Source organism: Prionailurus bengalensis, chromosome B1, assembly GCF_016509475.1.
Source record: "Prionailurus bengalensis isolate Pbe53 chromosome B1, Fcat_Pben_1.1_paternal_pri, whole genome shotgun sequence".
Taxonomy (NCBI): domain Eukaryota; kingdom Metazoa; phylum Chordata; class Mammalia; order Carnivora; family Felidae; genus Prionailurus; species Prionailurus bengalensis.
In genome coordinates, this window is record NC_057344.1 from 150,846,744 (window position 1) to 150,867,716 (window position 20,973).

Here is a 20,973-nt window from a genome sequence, read left to right on the forward strand (position 1 = left end):
CCAGAGCTCTTTTTGACATGCTCCATTATTCTTTTAGTACTTCTTGGCTTTTTGGCACAAACTATTCCAAGCACATATTGAAGTTTGCTTGTCACCCTTGGGCTCACTCACCTCTCCAATGAACTCTGTGGTTCCTCTTGGTAGAGAATGGTATTTAGAAAACAAGATCTGGGTACTAGAGTGCTGGATGTGCTTATTGCTACTGGGATATCATTTTTCCTAGGCTCCCAGAAGACAGAGCTAGAAAATAAATACACACACACACATGCACATAAATATACAGAGATTTTCCTTACTCTTTTTTTGCAGCTGTATAGCACTCTGTTGTGTGGTCCACCACAGTTTATTCAACTACTGTTCCATGAATTGGTATTTGTTATTTTTAATGTTTTTTCAATTACAAACAATGCATCAATGAATAACTTTCTGCCTATGTATTTTCATATAACAGAGGTGGGAGTGTATCTTCAGGGTAAAATCCTGGATTCAGATTGCTGGGTCAAAGGTAAATTCAGATATAGTTATGCTAGCTATTGCTAAATTCTTCTCCCTAGTGGTTGTGCCAATTTGCATTCCTACTAACAATGTGGGAGAGTCTATATTTTCTTACAACTTGCCCATGAAAGTATGTTATTTTTAATTTTTGCCAATCCTTATAGTGAAAAATGCCATGTCACTGTAGCCTTAATAGGCATTTTTCTTCACACAAGTGAGGTTGAACATCTTTTCACGTGTTTAAGGGCCACTGTTACATCTTTTGTAAATGGTCTATTCATGTCTTTGACCATTTGAATGGGGTTTTCTGTTTCAAAAAATAAAATTTAAGTATGTATTTGGGGAGCACATTCTAACTGCTAGATACAGCTTTAGCTGCTACAGTTATGATGGACAAAATCACTTCCAAAAGGTTTACTCAGCATAATTGCAACTGAAATTGAAATACAACAATGTTTAAATCCCTGGTTGCTGATCATTCTGCTAGGTTGAAATAGTTTCCAAAAAATCCAAAATCCTATAGATCCATTCACATTACCCACACATATTTTAAGTAAAGATCCACTTTACAGCTTCTCATTGAAGTGACAAAAGGATTACATCAAGGAGCTTAGTCATTGCTTTGGGCAACAACGTGTTAGAAGACCTGGAGAATACAGAAGAAAAACCTTTCAAGAAAACATGCAAATACTGTTTGAAAGAAAGTAACACCATCTTTTAATTGTTTTCTTTTCTCATACAGTTATACATCTTCCGGATGATCCACTTAGCAGACAGCTCTGGGCAGACAGATGGTTTCTCTCAATGTGTCACACACTGCAGTTTTCCACAATGGTGGCATCAGGCCTTTTATAACTTTTTCACCTTCAGCTGCCTCTTCATCATCCCTCTTCTCATCATGTTAATCTGCAATGCAAAAATCATCTTCACCCTGACACAGGTCCTTCATCAAGATCCCCACAGTATGTATTCCTTAGACTCAATGTTAATTGTGGGCAAACAGGTTTCAAACAGCAATATTCAAAGCAGAGTGATATGCACTATGGGCCAGGCACTGTTCTAAGCAGTTTACATACATTAGCTCAGTTACTATTCACACTCACCCAATGAGGTAATACTTTTATTATACTTTTACTATCCCTAATTTACAGATGAGGTCATTTGGTATCTCCCAATGTTCTAAATTTGTACCATGAAATTAAGAATGAAAGAACAACTACTTTATTTTACCCAGTGTAAGCATTGGCAAATTGCTCCTGCTGGGCCACTATAACACCATACCAAACACCTGATTTCTATAATATTGCAAAGTATACCTCGTTAAATGGTAGCCAAGAGACTCGCTAAAGTTCAGCCGTTCTGTTTCATATTCAAATCCCCTATTCCACACAACATAACTGGGCTTGTGTTGTGTGTGTGTGTGTGTGTGTGTGTACATTGGTGTGTGAAATACTGTTGTAACTGACACTTTTATCTGAATTTCCACAGCTGTGGTTGTGCCTTTTTTGCTTCAGTAATCTGGTACTTTCCCAAAAACTAAAATTTATGAATTTGCAAAGTAAACATGGCTATGTCATCATAACATCCAAAAGACATGTTATCAGTGGCATAATGCATAAGTTATACCTGGTACAACTTAATAGGAAAATCATCTTAATTACTGTAGTGTGATTACTCTCAGCAGATTTTTTTCTAAAGGAAATAATTATGGTGATGCTCTATAATAGAAACTTGGGCAGTTCCCAGCACAAAATGATATTTGATTCTTATTAAAAAGTATACTGCAAAAACAATTTGCCTTCAAAATCTTATCCTAGAGAAATTCAGTTCTATAAGGGATATCTAAGAAGGACGCATAGAGAATAAGAAGATAGATCCCAAATAGGGCTGAATCTGAAGAAACGTGAGGTAGGCGGAAGCAGAAAAAGAAAACAGCAGAGGCAAAGGGCAATAGTTAAATATTATTAACATAGATTTAGTTACTTAATCTTTTATTTACTCAACCAGTATGTATTAACTACTCAATATTGCTAGAAATGGTGATAGATGTGGATACCATGGTGAATAAAACAGGCCAGTAAACTATTCCACTTTCCTGGAGTCCACCATCTAGCAGAAAAGATAGTAAAACAGTAAACCAATAATGAAATGTGATGATATTTCAAAAGAGGGAGAAATACAGTATGTTATAGGAGGATCAATATTTTTTCAAATCTAGCCCCCGTGCTAAGCCAAGATTTTTTTGTGTTAAAGTATTTATCCCTACTGATTTTTTTATTACTTATGTCATTAAAGTTTACATATACTGAAGATTAAATGAAATAATGTATGAAAAGAACACGGTCCATAGCAAGGTACAGAGTAAATGGTAATTACGTTTGTATGACAAAAATCTATAACCAATCTGTACTCAATAAACTATCGACTTTAACATTTCTAGTTAAAATTGATTTTATAATTAAAACATCATGCACATAAATGTTTTCTTCCATATTTCCACTCTTTTGTGATCAATGAACAAGAAGTTGCAAACTTCACACAGACACCACACGTATCACACACACCAGACACACAAAACACACACACACCATACAGTAAGCACATATATACCACACACACAGGCAACATACACCCCCCCACACACACACACCACATATACCATGCACACACGCACACACACCTGCGAACTTTAAGTGATGCATTGGTATGAAAAGTGAAATTGTTTTGAATATCATAGAACATGGTTGAGAAAGACAATTTTGGACAACACACTTTCATCCATGCGTGATCCTCATTATCCTTACTGTCAGAGATATTTCAGTAAGTATAATTCTGTGTGAACAGATAATTCAATTCAGCTCAACTTTATATTATTTTAAATTTATATTTTAAGAGTTTGAGTACTTTCATGCTTCAAATCCAAATTAGTTTGGTGGAAACTTACTTAAAAAAAATTTTTTTTTACATTTATTTTATTTTTTGAGAGACATAGCACAAGTTGGGAAGGGGCAGAGAGAGGAGACACAGAATCCGAAGCAGGCTCCAGGCTCCGAGCTGTCAGCACAGAACCCAATGCGGGGCTTGAACTCACAAACGGTGAGATCATGACCTGAGCCAAAGTTAGACACTTAACCGACTGAGCCACCCAGGTGCCCCTGATGGAAACTTATTTTTAAGAGCACTGTCATCTTTAATCTTTTCTATTCATTATGTGACATAACAGTGGAAAACCTGGAACATTAACATCCTTTTCAAACAAATTACCGTTATTAAAAATATTGGAAATGTGTTCTTATTCCAGTAATTAGTTTGAATTAGTGATTCTCTCTTCCTTTTTTGTCCATTTTGGTTTTGTAATAAAACTGGTCTTTAAACACCTACTTTTTTCTCTATCTCACAGAATTACAACTGAATCAATCTAAGAACAATATACCAAGAGCTCGGCTGAGGACCCTAAAGATGACAGTTGCATTTGCCACTTCATTTACTGTCTGCTGGACTCCCTACTATGTCCTAGGAATTTGGTACTGGTTTGATCCTGAAATGTTAAATAGGGTGTCAGATCCAGTAAATCACTTCTTCTTTCTTTTTGCTCTTTTAAATCCATGCTTTGATCCACTTATATATGGATATTTCTCTCTGTAATTGGTAGAATACGCAGGAAGTCATGTGAAAAAGAGCATGGTAGTGAATTTCATCAAATGAGAATAATAAACACAAAGGTTGCAGCGTTTTTATATAAAAACAAAGCAGAGTTTAATGTTAACATTCTTATTCTTTTAGAAATCACATTATCAGAAATTCAAATATAAAGGAAAAAATACAAAGAAAAAGAAAATTCAAGAAAAATAAAATATTACCTCATAATCATAAACTGAACTAATTTCTGCCCTTTCTGAACTCCTATGTTATATAGATTTATTATCATTTTCTCCCTGTCTAATAATGTGTAAATTTTTAAAAGAGCCATGGCCTAAGCAAAGAGATTCCAAAAAGTAAGGCTCAGAAACCACAACACAGTCTTAACCTAGGCATGCCTTTGAGAGTTTTATTCCAAGGGCTTAGCAGCAATTATATCTTACACTACAATAATATGCAAAGCACAGACAGAGTATTTCCCCTGCCCATAAGATCAATCTTCCCTCCTCTGGTTAAAAACAAAGTGCAATGGATCTAATTTTTTCTTTGATTCCAAAAGCATCTGAAGTTTGAATTATTCAGCAACCAACCCACCATCCATTCCAACCACCTGACAAGACTTACAAGTAGCTCTCCTTCATCCCAATCTTGAGACAGCATGAAGTGCCTTCATAGAAACAGCAAGTGTAGAAGGATTCATATTTGGACAGGGGTTAGAACATTCCTCTAGGCTGCATAATCAGTGGAGTTTGTGGTAATTAACTGTACTAATATAACACTGTTTTTAAATACAATCAAGATGTATTTATCTTGATTGTAATAAATAAATTTAATTGTATTTATAAATACAATTATAAACTAATATAACACTGTTTTTAAATACAATCAAGATGAGACCTATACTGATCATGTCTTATACATAATATGCCCTCTGTTTTAATAGGAGAGATTTTTTTCTATTTTCTGATTTTACTGAATCTATAATCCACAAGTCACTAAGAAAAATAAATAATAAAACAAATGCAGAAGTGAAAAGATATTTGATACAGCAGAGGAACACTGAAAATTACAGTTTCAATATATACAAGTCAACGGAGCCAACAAAGTATTGAAAATAGATAAAGAAAAACTCTGTGTAACTAACACCTACTGATATTCACATTAAGTGGTATCATTTTCAAAATATGTGGGCACAATACCTCTTTTTATTCAGGCCTATTTCTACGTTCCATTAAAGAAGGAAAAGGATAAAAATTATGAGACTCTAATATACATTATGAGAAAAGCTTATAAGCGACTTTAAAGTAATTCAGTGATCATTTAATTTCTTTTTAAAAAATAGGTAAAATAGGGGCCCCTGGGTGGCTCAGTTGGTTAAGCACTCAACTCTTGATCTTGGCTCAGGTCATTATCTCCTGGTTTGTAGGATGAAGCCCCGCATCAGGCTCCCCACTAACAGTGCAGAGCCTATTTGGGATTCTTTCCCTCTCTCTCTTAATCTCCCCTGGTCATGTGAGCGCGCGCGCTCTCTCTCTCTCCCAAAATAAATAAACTTTTAAAAAAATAGGTAAAATACCATTACATTCATATGAGATATTTAGTGCCACTCAAAGATGAAATGTAATTTCAAAATTTCCAGGGCATGTGAAATTGTGGAAAGTAAATTACTAATTAGACTAACAACGGTCTTTACTTATTTTGCTCTTCTGCTCACACATACTTTTCAGTGTAGGTGTGTGTGTGTGTGTGTGTGTGTGTCCAATCACACATTATTTTCTAATTCCACTTCAACTGATCCTGTTTGTTACCATTGACATCCTTCCTTCTATTCCTTCATTCATATCTTCTTTTTTACTAAGCCCATACCTTTAATTAATCAATCCATGTACCAACTCTACAGTTGAATCGGGCAAGGCTCAAAATTTGTAACATGCTAAAATACTCAAGGTTAACTTTTAAGGCATGTATATTGACACCAAGATTTTATGGTTCTACTAGATGACACAATAATATCTGTAAGTTACAATAAAACCAATCTTCTCCTTTAATCTTTATAATATACTTATTCCTAAATTGATAACAATTCTTACTTCCAGATTTAAAGGCAAAAACAACACATATATACACAATATAATTTAAGGGCTTTATTAGACATGTGTTTAATGAACACATGTTAGCTTCGCTCTTAGATGTTTAAGAAACTGTTCTATTTAGATATGTTCTCAGGCATTTTTTGATACATTAGCTAAAGGGCTATTCAAAATTTGGTGCAGGGGTCTTTAACCTATGGTCCATGCACAGAACTGTATTTCAGTACAACTGCTTTTATTTCTGTTTATATTATTTTATGAATTTAAAAACATTATCCTGAAAGGGCTATCTAGGCCAAACCAGACAGCCAAAGGAACTCATGTGACAAAAAAGATTAAGAATTCCTCATTGATTTTGTATAAGGAAGTTTATTATGATAAAAGTGTCTCAGAACATATTCATTTGTTTATATGCATGCATAGTAATGTTAATATTGAACTGGATTGTTTCAATTTGGTTACTTACCATTTGAGACTTAGAAATCTCTCAAGGCTCAATACGTAATGAAAAACTTTGCAGAAGGAAGTAAATTATACAAATATTGTGGCCCATAAATTATAATATGAATATGGATTTAAATTAAAATTTATAGCCCAGGGCACTTGGGTGGCTCAGTCAGGTAAGTGTCCAACTTTGGCTCAGGTCATGATCTCACAGTCCATGGGTTCAAGCCCTGTGTCAGGCTCTGTGCTGACAGCTCAGAGCCTGGAGACTGCTTCTGATTTCATGTCTCCCTCTCTATCTCACCTCCCATGCTCGCACTCTGTCTTTCAATCAAAAATAAACAAACATTAAAACAAAATGTACAGCTATAAAAGGTAAATGGGGCTTTAAATTAAAGACATACCATTCAACAGAGAATATTCAACATTTGATATTTTAGTTATATATTCTATCTCCAATCATCATAAAAGATGAGGAGTCCTTGTAAAAAAAAAAAAAAAAAGAAAAGAGGATATATTCTGTAGAATGAATCCACTATATCAGATAATTAAGATTCTATGTTGGTTGTCTCCTCCTGGCTACAATTTGGGTTTCCTCTTGCAATTCAATTTACTAAAGAAATTACATAAATGAATAACAATGAATTGAAAAAAAAAAAGACTGCACTAATTCAATTTCAGCCTAAGAAACAGAGCTATAACAGCTAAGAAAGAAAAAAAAAATACTGGAAGAGGAGTGGGTATCACAATTATATTATCTGTTAAAATACATTTAGAATTTCACCTATTTTACCTTTAGCCTACTTTCAAATGTTGAACCAACTCCTTGAGCTTGTCTACTTAGTATAAATTGTGTCCATAGGAAACTAAATAAAAGAGTAAGGTTGACTTTAATCTCTAATTAAAATTAATTTATTTAGGGGCGCCTGGGTGGCTCAGTTGGTTAAAGCATCTGACTTCAGCTCAGGTCATGATCTCATGGTTTGTGAGTTTGAGCCCCCACATTAGGCTCTCTACTGATGCATGTGTAGAATGTGTAGAATGCATGTGTAGAAACAATAGAAGAATACATGTATTGATATATTTATCTGAGTGATTTTTTTAAATCATCTTTCTCGTGAATTCCTGTAATTCCAAACTTCCCAAATGAACATAGATAGCCTTTGCAATGAGAAGAAAAATCATAAATGTTATATGTGTGTTTGTATGAATTTTACATATCACTATTTCAGTCAGAATGCTTTCTGCTGTGATAAGAAACGTCAGACCAGAAGTGACATGTTTTCATCTCATATTACAGGATGTTCATAGGTAAGCATGTAGAATTAGTGAATTCAGAGCTTTGAGTTATTTTCTCTGCTTCCACTAGGCTTTACTTTCATGATTAGAAGTTAGTTGTCACCATTCTAAGCCTCCAAGTCAGAAAGAAAGCATGGCTTCTCACCGAGCATCTTTCCTTCCCAGAACTTTCAGCAACTTCTTGTTAAATTGGCTAGAACTGTAGTGCACCTGGGTGGCTTAGTCGGTTGAATGTCTGACTTCGGCTCAGGTCATGATCTCGCGGTTCGTGAGTTTGAGCCCCGTGTCGGGCTCTGTGCTGACAGCTCAGAACCTGGAGCCTGCTTCAGATTCTGTGTCCCCCTCTCTCTCCGCCCCACCCCTGCTTGTGCTCTATCTCTCTCTGTCTTTCAAAAATGAATAAACATTAAAAAAATGTTTGTTTAAATTGGCTAGAACTGTAACACATGACCAGTTCTAACCCAACCATGAGCAAAGGAGAGGGGGATTACCTTAAACACCTTAAGGGTATGTTTCATTTTAGGGAAGCAGGGCTCATTTCTCCGAATGTTTAGCTACCCAATAACAAAAATAAAGAATGAAGTTCATTCTCTCTCTGCCTCTCTATCTCCTGTCTCTCTCCTGAGAGCAGAAGGGAAATGTGGAGGTCAGAAAACTGCAGTAAATTCCACTAGTAAAATAAAACTGAAACTATATATACAATAAAATTTAAATATCACATAATTTAATACAAAGCATTAAAGACTAAATACAGCTATTGGAGCATAGTAATTGCATAGTAACTGTAGCCCTAAGGAGAAAGAACAGATTTTATTGTTTTTCACAATCTAAATCCAAACATTTTAAACTCTACTAGTTGGAATCTTCAATAGAAGTACAGGGTGGCTTCCGCCCAATTATTTACTTTCTTGGGAACTCTTGGTCCCTATTTTTTATTTGTTTTTATAATTCATTTCATTGGGTAAGAAATTTTCAGAAAGTTTTCAAATTCAGAAAATACTTCAGATCCAGAAAATAATTGTCAAATAAATTAATAACTAAGTATGTGGCAATCTGAAGCATATTTCCCATAAAGCTAATAAAACTTAGCTCCAAATTCCTTACTTATTCTGTTCCCTCCTCAGGCCCTGGATGTTTTTCTTATCACTTTTCTAATATTTATTTATTTTTGAGAAAGAGAGAGAGAGACAGAATTGGAGAGGGGCAAAGAGAGAGGGAGACAGAGAATCTGAAGCAGACTCTAGGCTTCAAGCCTCAGCACAGAGCCCAACACAAGGCTCAAATGCACAAACCATGAGATCATGACTGCAGCCAAAGTCAAACACTCAACCGATTGAGCCTCCCAGGCACCCCCATTTTTCTTATCATTATCAAGTGATGTCCTTTCATTTTCTGATAGCTGCACATCATCCCTTGATCATTCATGAAAACTGTCACTGGAGGGGCCAAGATGGCAGAGCGGCATGGAAGTTCTCTGCTTCGCTCATTCCTGAAATGCAACTAGATTGGCACCAACCATTTTGCACACCTAGAAAAGTGATCTGAGGATTAACACAACAGTCTGTACAACTTGAACCACAAGTGAACTCGACACGTACATGGCACAGAGAGGTGAACTGGGGGAGAGAGAAGCCACAGAGGGTAGGGAGCTGTTTTTATGGAGAGAGGTCACAGAAAGGGGGGAGAGTACAGGAAAAACATTCCCCCTGAAAGTAGCTGAAGAGAAGGGAAAGAGTGGAAACACCCACAAGTGAAGAAAGGGAGAAAGGAGAAAGGAGAGGGTTTCAATACCATTTGGACGCTATAAAGAGGAGAGAGCAATCAGTATTGAGTCCACAGCTTAATACCTGGTGTGCTATGGTGGGAAGGGTGAATCCCCAGGAACAGGCAGCAACATCGAGGGGTCCACAGGCCACACAGGAAGAAGCAGTTCCCCTGCTAGAGAAGCATTTGGTAGAGGCTGTACAGCCACATCACAAGCAAAGGTCCGAGCACATATTCACGTTTGCTGGTATTGGAACAAAGACGCTAGGGTGCAGTGAAACCTGCTGCCAGTTTTGTGTTGTGATTTACCATAATCCCTGAATGAAGGAATTCACCCCAAGAGAAAGAACAGGAACAGATATAAGCAAGATGTCTGGACTAGAATTTAGAATCATAGTAAGAATACTAGCTGGGGTTGAAAAAAAGCATAGATTCCCTTTCTGCAGAGATAAAAGAAGTAAAATCTAGTCAGGAAGAAATTAAAAGTGCTATAACTGAGAGGCAACCTTGAATGGATACCAGTGCAGCAAGAATGGATGAAACAGAGTAGTGAATCAGTGATATAGAGGACAAACTTACGAGAAAAATGAATCAGAAAAAAAGAGGGAATTTAAGGCAAAAGACCATGATATAAGAATTAGAGAACTTAGTGACTCACTAAAAAGGAATAATATTTAAATCATAGGGGTCCCAGAACATGAAGAGAGAGAAAAGGGGTAGAAGGTTTATGTAAGCAAATCATATTGTAAAACTTTCCTAACCTGGGGAAAGACACATACATCAAAATCCAAGAAGCACAGAGAACTCCCATTAGAGTCAACAAAAACTGACCATCAACAAGGCATATCATAGTCAAATTCACAAAATACACGGATAAGGAAAGAATTATGAGAGCAGCAAATTCCTTAACCTATAAGGAACACAGATCAGGTTTGCAGGAGACCTATTCACAGAAACTTGGCAGGCCAGAAAGGAGTGGCAGGATATATTCAACATGCTGAATCAGAAAAACATGCAGCCAAAAATTCTTTATCCAGTAACACTGTCATTCAAAATAAGAGAGATAAAGAGCTTCCCAGACAAACAAAAACTAAAGGAGTTCATGACCACTGAAAAATCCCTGCAAGAAAATTAAGGGGGACTTTCTGAGGGGAGAAAAGATGAAAAAAAAAAAAAAAAAAAAGCAAAAAACACCAAAAGCAACAAAGACTAGGAAGGGCCAGAGAAGACTGCAAGGAACTCCAACTCTACAGGCAACACAATATATCATCCAGTATTCACTCTAAATGTCAATGGACTAAATGCTCAATCAAAAGACATAGGGTATCAGATTGGATTAAAAACAAAACAAAACAAACAAACAAACAAACAAACAAAAAACCAAGATCAATCTATATGCTATTTACAAGAGACCCATTTGAGACCCAAAGACATCCTCAGATTGAAAGTAAGGGGATGGAGAACCATCTATCATGCTAATGGTAGCCAAAAGAAAGCTGGGGTAGCCATGCTTCTATAAGACAATCTAGATTTTAAAATAAAGATTTTAGAAGAGATGAGGAAGGGAAGATAAAACCAGCAGAAGATGGGAAATTATAAAGATTAGAGCAGAAATCAATGCTAGCGAAATCAAAAAAACAGTAGAACACATCAACGAAACCAGGAGCTGGTTCTTTGAAAGAATTAACAAAATTGATAAGCCCCTCGCCAGTTTGATCAGAAAGAAAAAGAAAGGACCCAAATAAATAAAATCAAGAATGAAAGGGAGAGATCACAATCAACACTGCAGAAATACAAACAATAATAAGAGAATAGTATGAGCAATTATACGCCAACAAATCAGGCAATCTGGGAGAAATGGACAAATTCCCAGAAACATATAAATTACCAAATTGAAACAGGAAGAAATAGAAAATTTGAACAGACCCATAATTAGTAAAGAAATTGAATTAGTAATCAAAAATCTCCCAACAAACAAGAGTCCAGGGCTGGATGGCTTTTCAGGGGAATTCTACCAAACATTTAAAGAAGAGTTAACACCTATTCTTTTAAAGATGTTCCAAAAAATAGAAATGGAAGGAAAACTTCCAAACTTATTCTATGAAGCCAGCATTATCTTGATTCCAATACCAGACAAGGACCACACTAAAAAGGAAAACTACAGACTAATTTCCCTATGAACATGGATTCAAAAATTCTCAACAAGATACTAGCCAACTGGAGGCAACAATACATTAAAAGAATTATTCACTATGGGGAGCCTGGGCGGCTCAGTCAGGTAAGTGTCTGACTTCAGCTCAGGTCATAATCTTGCGGTTGGTGGCTTTGAGCTCCACGTCAGGCTCTGTGCTGACCTTGCAGAGCCTGGAGCCTGCTTCAGGTTCTGTGTCTCCCTCTCTTTCTGCCCCTCCCCCACTCATGCTGTCTCTCTCTGTCTCTCAAAAATAAATAAAAATGTTAAAAAAAAAACTTTTAAAAAGTTATTCACCATGATCAACTGGGATTTATACCTTAGATGCAGGGCTGGTTCAATATCCACAAATCAATCAATGTGATAATAAAAGAAAGGACAAGAACCACATGATCCTCTCAATAGATACAGAGAAAACATTTGACAAAATACAGCATCCTTCCTTGATAAAAAAAAAAAAAAAAAAAAAACCTCAGGAAAGTAGAGATAGAAGGATCATACCTCAAGATCATAAAAGCCATATATGAAAGACCCACTGCTAATATCATCCTCAATGGGAAAAAACTGTGAGATTCCCCCCTAAAGTCAGGAACACAACTGTGATGTCCACTCTTGCCACTGTTATTCAACATAGTATTGGAATTCCTAGCCTCAGCAATCAGACAACACAAAGGAATAGAAGGCATCCAAATCGGCAAGGAGGAAGTCAAACTCACTCTTCATGGATGGCAAGATACTCTATATGGAAAACCCAAAAGATTCCACCAAAAAACTGCTAGAACTGATCCATGAATTTATCCTAGTCACAGGATCTAAAATCAATGCACAGAAATCGGTTGCATTCCTATACACCAATAATGAAGCAGCAGAAAGAGAAATCAAGGAATCCATCCCATTATAATTGCACCAAAAACCAAAAATACTTAGGACTAAACCTAACCAAAGAGGTGAAAAATCTATACACTGAAAACTACAGAAAGCTTATGAAAGAAGTTAAAGACACAAAAAATGGAAGAATATTCTATGCTCATGGATTGGAAGAACAAATAGTGTTAAAATATCAATACTACCAAAGCAATCTACATATTTAATGCACTCCCTATCAAAATAACACCAGCATTCTTCACAGAACTAGAACAAATAATCCTAAAATTTGTATGGAACCAGAAAAGACCTCGAATAGCCAAAGCAATCCTGAAAAAGAAAACCAAAGCTGGAGGCATCACAATCCTGGACTTGAAGATGTATTACAAAGCTGTAATCATCAAGACAGTAGGATACTGGCACAAAAACAGACACTCAGATCAATGGAACAGAATAGAGAACCCAGAAATGGACCCACATACGTACGGCCAACTAATCTTCGACAAAGCAGGAAAGAATATCCAATATCCAATAACTTTATTCCATAGATAAAGACAGTCTCTTCAGCAAATCGTGTTGGGAAAACTGGATAGTGACATGCAGAAGAATGAACCTGGACCATTTTCCTACACCATACAAAAATAAACTCAAAATGGATGAAAGACCTTAACGTAAGGCAGGAAGCCATCAAAATCCTTGAGGAGAAAGGAGGCAAAAACCTCTTTGACCTCAGCCACAACAACTTCTTACTCAACATGTCTTCAGAGGCAAGAGAAACAAAAGCAATAATGAACTATTGTGACCTCAACAAGATAAAAATCTTCTGCACAGCAAAGGAAACAATCAGCAAAACTAAAAGGCAACTGACAGAATGGAAAAAGATATTTGCAAACGACCTATCAGATAAAGGGTTAGTATCCAAAATCTATGAAGAACTTACCAAACTCAACAACCCAAAAACAAATAATCCAGTGAAGAAATGGGCGAAAGACATGAATAGACACTTTTCCAAAGAAGACATCCAGATGGCTAACAGACACATGAAGAAATGCTCGACATCCTCACCATCAGGGAAATACAAATCAAAACCACAATAAAATACCACCTCACACCAGTCAGAATGGCTAAAATTAACAACTCGGGCAATGACAGATGCTGGCAAGGATGCAGAGAAAGAGGATCCCTTTTGCACTGCAGATGGTAATGCCAACTGGCGCAGCCACTCTGGAAAACAGTACTGAGGTTCCTGAAAAAAATTAAAAACAGAACTACCCTATGACCCAGCAATTGCACTACTAGGTATTTAACCAAAGGATGCAGGTGTGCTGTTTTGAAGGGGCACATGCACCCCAATGTTTATAGCAGTACTATTGACAATAGCCAAGATATGGAAAGAGCCCAAATATTCATTGACAGATGAATGGATAAAAAAGATGTGGTGTGTGTGTGTGTGTATATATATATATATATATGTATATATATATATATATATACACACACACATACATATATACATGTATATATATACACATACACATACATATACATACATGTATATATATATATACACATACATACACACACACACACAATGGAGTATTACTCAGCAATCAAAAACAATGAAATCTTGACATCTGCAACAACATGGATGAAACTAAAGGGTATTATGCTAAACAAAATAAGTCAGTCAGAGAAAGACAAATATCATATGATTTCACTTATATGTGGAATTTAAGATACAAAACTGATGAACATAAGGGAAGGGAAGAAAAAAATAATATAAAAGCAGAGAGGGGTCAAAACATAAAAGACTCTTAAGTATAGAGAAAAGTGAGGGCACTGGCTGGGGTTGTGGGTAGGGGGGATGTGCTAAATGGGCAAGGAGCATTAAGGAGGATACTTGTTGGGATGAACACTGGGTGTTATACGTAGAGGATGAATCATTGGATTCTACTCCTGAAATCATTATTGCACTGTATGCTAACTAACTTGGATGTAAATTAAAAAATAATAATCATCATAATAAAAAAGAAAATAGTCACTGTACTAAAGCAGTGCTGAGCCCCCATCTGAATAACGATTCTGTGTGGAAATTCCACTTTTCATCAGTCTAGTACATTTTTAATTCCCTTGAAAGGGAAAAGGGGTAATTTTTTAAGAACTTGAGGAGAAAGCCCAACATCTTGAGTGGAAGTGGACAGTGATGAAATCCTACACCTATTAACTTCCTAGCTGAGACACTCTTCTTAGTTCTTTGAAACCATGCCTCCCTGGTTTTCTTCCTATCTTATTCACTGTTCTTTCTCAGTTTCATTTTGTGTTCCTTCTCTTCTACCTAATATATATATGGACTCAGAACTAGGGATTCTTGGTTTGTCTATCTTCCCTACCTTGTAAGGGGGTGTGTGTGTGTGTGTGTGTGTGTGTGTGTGTGTGTTTGCCTACACACACATGTGGAAAGCAGGAGTTAGAGGAAGCAGGGTAGAGCAGTGCAAAATGTGGTCATAAGTCTGGCAGCACACACATCATCAGGGAACTTGTTAGAAATGTAAATTCTCAGGCCCTGCCCAGGCATACCGAAGCAGAAATTGTGGGGTCCAACAATCTGTGCCTTAATTAGCAAGTCAGGTAATTCTGATGTGTGTGAAGTTTGATAGCTGCAGGGCTAAAGTTTCTAGCTATCAAATCAAAGATGGAAAACAAGTCAAAGATGAGAAGGAGGAGGATCTGACAATGTTTCAGTCAAGAAGAAAAGGTGTAAATGTGACAACATAGTTCAGGAAGCAACTGTGTCTGATGGTGAACAGTGACTGTGGTTGAATTTGGATCTCTGGAATAGGGCTCTGAATGTCTTCTTTCACAAAAGGGCTTTTTATGGAGGTGCCTTTATCCTCCAATTTGGACGGAACCTGATGTGTTTACAGTATATTGTCTAGAAAGCCACAAGGATGTGGAGCCCCACTTAGGGATTTTTAGGTTTGTCATCTGTTTTCTATCAATAATAGCAGAAGGTTAAACTTAGGAGCATCACTTATTACATTTTATTTCCAGTCACTATTGCATAAGTAGTTAAATCAAACAAGAAAAGAGTCTTGCAAAATTATATTTCAGCTGTTAATCTATGATTTGTCTACTGCTCTGTAGGCAATATTTTTAAAATATTTCAGGAAAACCTGATATGCACATATCCTAACTCATAGAGCATTTAAGAGAATAATTATTCACATTTTGAAAAGGCTTATTTCCTTCACAAAGGAATTCCTCTGGGTTCTTCTGTATAGTTACCTTTGAGCCAGTTCAAATGTTACTGCAACACCTTTGGGCAAGGAAGCTTGCCTCAGAATTCAGGAGGTTGGCTGCTTTCCAACTATGTTCATGGAGACCTGATCCAGGGACTGAGTACTTCCTATTCTTTCTGATAATCATGAAACAACTGTTCCAATTTTGGGAATCTTGGCATAATATATTAGGAAAATACTAAATGAGAAATAAAATTAGGTTCTAGTCTTGACCCTTCACCTCCAATGACGTGAATTGATTCAAGACATTTAACCATTTTGAGTCATCCTTGGAAAAACTATAAGGCTGTGCATGTATATGACTATTAAGTATCTTTCCTTTGCTAATATTCAATAACTTAGGACCATAAGGTGAAAAAGTGCATGTAAATAAGCGCTGTAATTATAAAACACAACATAGCTGTTATCTTTACCATTTATGATGTGAACTATTTGATTTACAGAAAGCCAATTGGCATTAAGTTTTCAGGAAGATATTCATTACAATGTACACCTATATAATGATCAAGATGGGGAGCTTTTAAATGCATTGTTGTATCATGGATTGGATCCAGAACTGAAAACAAGTGACATTTGTGAAAAACTGGTGAAATCAAAATATATAGTTATATAATAGTATTGTACCAATATTAATTTCTTTGACAAATGTATCACGGTTATGGAGGATGTTATCTTTAGGGGAAGCTGAGTAAAGTGTACACAAAAATTCTCTGTCTTACCTTTGCAACTTTTCTAATTTTAAATTTCTAATATTACACCAAAATAAATATTTAAAATAAAATTATTGTGCTACACCTTTGGAATATAACTATGCATTCATACATACATATATGAATATATATGTGCCACATGAACAACAGAAATAAAGGAAAGAGACAGTGGGTCTTTGACAGATCAAAGTTGAGAAGGGAAGTGAGCCAGGAAATCACAGAACTGAAACCACCATATTTTTTTTAACATTTCACAGAAAAGAGAGCTCTTTGAAGTTAGAAAAGTTTTACTGAAAGCTGTGAGAAAGAAAAGATAAACTTGGACTAAGAAAGTAAAAATCTGCCTTGCTATTCATCAGATATAGATAATAGACACAAATAAAGTAAGCTGTAAAATTAACAGAAGATAATATTTTTCTCAAAAACATGCTGCAAAGTGTCACAAAAATTTCCAACTTTAGTTAATGCCACATTTTTTTTTTTTTAAACCAAGAAACTGGCTCTTTTTTTTTTTTTAATTTTTTTTTCAACGTTTATTTATTTTTGGGACAGAGAGAGACAGAGCATGAACGGGCGAGGGGCAGAGAGAGAGGGAGACACAGAAACGGAAACAGGCTCCAGGCTCCGAGCCATCAGCCCAGAGCCTGACGCGGGGCTCGAACTCATGGGCCGCGAGATCGTGACCTGGCTGAAGTCGGACGCTTAACCGACTACGCCACCCAGGCGCCCCAATGCCACATTTTTTACTCACAAAGCATCCTTTTCTCTAAAATCAGAGTGTCAAAAACCTTGTTCTTTGAAATCAATGCATTAAGATTAAAATATCCTACTCTTGGTGATGATCTAAATCACTTAACAGAGAAGCATGCTCTACTTTCAACCCTAGGACAGAACTTCAGAAAACAGTTATGTGGATACATGACACATCTATGTTAGCTGCAATTTTCAAGAAAATAGCACCTGGAATCTATGATGGAGTCCAGACCTAATTTAGACACCTTTACAAACAGCCTCACTTTCTTTTGAGCCTACAAAATACTTCTTTAATTTCTCCTAAACTCCACACTTCCCCAAATTCCTATAATAAATATATATTCTCCTTTGTTTGGTGAGGCATCCCATAGTTCTGTAATGTGGACTCCTTCCTTGCAATGAACCAAAAAACTGACTTTCTTGAAATACAGGGTTTTTTTTTTTTTTTTACTGATGGATTTAGGCTTCTTGGACGAGGAAGCCTGCCTCATACTAAAAGTTCAGGATAATAATTTCACATAAAAATCAACAACAAAAAAGTATCAAGTTCAAATACTATATAAAACTATTATTTAAAAAGAGAATAAGGAGCATAACATCATCATTATATATAATGAAAACATATCTGAAAGATGTACCACAAAAATAGATCAGAACGTGTAAGTTACTATTTTTAATTTTTTTGAGGGGGAGGTGAGGGAGAGGGAGAATACCCCAAGCAGGTTCCATGCCCAGCACAGAGCCCCTATGGGGCTCCATCTCACAACCCTGGGATTGTGACCTTGAGATCATGACCTGCAGGTGCCCTTGTAAGTTACTATTTTTAAGCTAACTAAACAAAAAAGATACAAAGTAGGAAAGAACAATATGATTCAGAATTAGAAAAACTCAACTCCATGGCAGGCATCCGTTCACAATTTTTATTAATATCAAATCATCACATTGTACACTTTAAGTATCTTACAATTTTGTCAATTACCTCAACAAAAATGGAGAAAAACTCACAAATGGGGTGCCAGACCTCAGGAGAATTAATAATAAAGAAAAAACAGGAAGTGGGGTAAGTGGGATGCATAGAATGGGTGAAGGGAATTAAGAGGTACAAACTTCCAGTTATAAAATTAATATGTCACAGAGATGAACAGTACAGCATAATGAGTATAGTCAGTAATATTGTATCAACATTATAAAAGAAAAAAAAGAATAAACTAGAAGGAACACAAAAGCTAAGGCATATAACAGATTATGATTTCCTGTGAAGAACGTGAGCCAATCCTTAGGTTGATGTTTCCCTACTCATTTTGGTTGTCTGATGCTCATTCTCTAGTAATTCTTCAGGAAGCGTTCATGACAACGATAGTCTCATCAAATACTGATACAATATCAAGTGTTGATATTAGTTTATACACTTTGTACGTGAGAGTTGCTTTTGCTGGATATAAAATCTTTAGTCCATATTTTACCCTTGAGCATCCTAAATATATTGTTCCACTTTCTTTTGGCAAAAAAGTTTCAATGTCAAAAGTCTAGTGATTTTCCAGTTTTCTCCTATTTTGCAAATGTGACAATATATTAAATTCTGTTAAATAGGGGTATTTGCTATATATTTGAAACAATTCACACTGTATTTCGCCATATCTAAGATGATCTCAAATTTACCATTATTTTCTGTATTGATGAAAAAGGAAAAATTACATTCCACTGTGGGTTCAGCTTTTGGCTTTGTCCAGCAATGCCAAGGGTGGCAGAAACGTTTACTCAAGACGCCAAGCAATTCAAGAGAGGTGAGAGGGAGGCTAAGGAAAGACTCCCCAAGCTGCTCTCAAGCTCCTGTATTTATTAGGCATACATTATAAAGAAAACATTGTGCAATATGTCAGTGGCTACCTGCCAGTTAGAACATATAGAAAGCATGCAAAACAAAAACAAAAACAAAAACAAAAACTACAAGGCATTCCCAAGACTACAGAAGAGCAGATGCTGAAAACAGGTGGAGAACAAGACAAGATATTCCATAGCTAACATTGTCTAAGGAATTCTTGAGCACAGGCAGGACCCAACCCCTAAATACACATTAACTAGATACTAGCCCATTGTTTTCAGGAGAGCCAGAAAGCAGTGTAATGCATTCCCTATAATCTCCTTAAACAGGACATAGCTCTTTGACTTCCAACATTCCAACTTAAGGGATATTAAAATGTAAAGAAATGTGGATTGCAGATGAAATTCAGGCTATTCATTTTCTTTTTCTGTATAACAATTTACCATAAACATAGTACTAAACTTAGTTACTAGAGTAGAACCTTGAAAGAATGAGAGGTAGACCAAGTTCCTTTTAATGATTGTGTAGAAAAGGTACACAACTGGATTAAGAAACTTGAATGATGCCATAGGTGAGTAGTATGAATTTCCAGGTATTTGGAAATGTTAAATTTTGAAATGAGACTAAAGAGGCACAAAGGATAATGCAGTTTTGCCTGAATCCTCTGTCCACACTAGAGAGGAAGAAATTCTAATTAAGTAAAAGTATCATACATCACAGAAAATGATATAAAGTCAAAGTATATGTTAACTTTTAAAATCCTCTAGCTACTTCTTCAAATATTCCGTTTATTTACAATGAAAGACAAATCCTACCTAATGCTGAGTCCTACTAATTCTTGTTTTCTAAGAAAGGTGAAAGGGGAACCAAATGAAAAAGGATTAGAAGTACTTAGACATGTGTTCTAGTACTTTATCTTGACAGTCTGTGACCTTGACCAAGTCACTCATGCCGTCTGCAATCTCCTTTCCCTCACTCATAAAGTGGAGGCAAACTGGATGACCATGTCATTCATTGCTCTTAAAATCACGACTCCAGGGGCGCCTGGGTGGCGCAGTCGGTTGAGCGTCCGACTTCAGCCAGGTCACGATCTCGCGGTCTGTGAGTTCGAGCCCCGCGTCAGGCTCTGGGCTGATGGCTCAGAGCCTGGAGCCTGTTTCCGATTCTGTGTCTCCCTCTCTCTCTGCCCCTCCCCTGTTCATGCTCTGTCTCTCTCTGTCCCAAAAATAAATAAACGTTGAAAAAAAAAAAAAGAAAAAAAATCACGACTCCATTAAATCAGTTAACGTGCCTGGCTTGTAGCAGAAGCTCAAAATTATTTGTTAAAAGTATAACGTCTTAAAATGGAATTCCAGAAATCCTGAAAATCTGGAACTACTTACTACAAACTTTCAATCTTTTAAAGCTATCACTTCGCTAGCCACTGGAATCTCTGTGCCTTGCTACAGAGCCAAGGTTACCTCATATCTTCAGTGTTTCAGCTCATTTGGAACTGCAGAATCCTCAGTCGCAGCGGAACCTTTCACTACACCCACCTGCAGCAAAGCCTAGCCTCTTCCTGGCGGCCACACCCAAACCGGAAACCAGGACGTCCCTGGGGTTG

General features: G+C 36.4%; 1 protein-coding gene and 1 long non-coding RNA gene across 3 annotated transcripts in view; one reads left to right on the plus strand and one right to left on the minus strand.

Annotated features, from left to right (window-relative positions):
* The window catches only part of GNRHR (gonadotropin releasing hormone receptor), a 21,723-nt gene extending 17,577 nt beyond the window's left edge, over positions 1–4,146 (plus strand). Inside the window, exons 2-3 of one of the 2 annotated variants that reach the window (XM_043572570.1) lie at positions 1,366–1,457; positions 3,896–3,917. In XM_043572570.1, coding sequence (XP_043428505.1) covers positions 1,366–1,457; positions 3,896–3,917 — 114 coding nt within the window. Of the gene's footprint in view, positions 1–1,237; positions 1,458–3,895 lie in introns of both variants that reach the window. The other variant, XM_043572569.1, reaches the window with a different exon arrangement.
* LOC122478845 lies at positions 1,189–20,970 on the minus strand. The gene is made up of 2 exons (XR_006296174.1): positions 20,831–20,970; positions 1,189–1,401 (listed from the first exon to the last, which is right to left on the minus strand). It is a non-coding gene; the product is annotated as an uncharacterized LOC122478845 (long non-coding RNA).
* Positions 20,971–20,973: the final 3 nt, after the last annotated feature.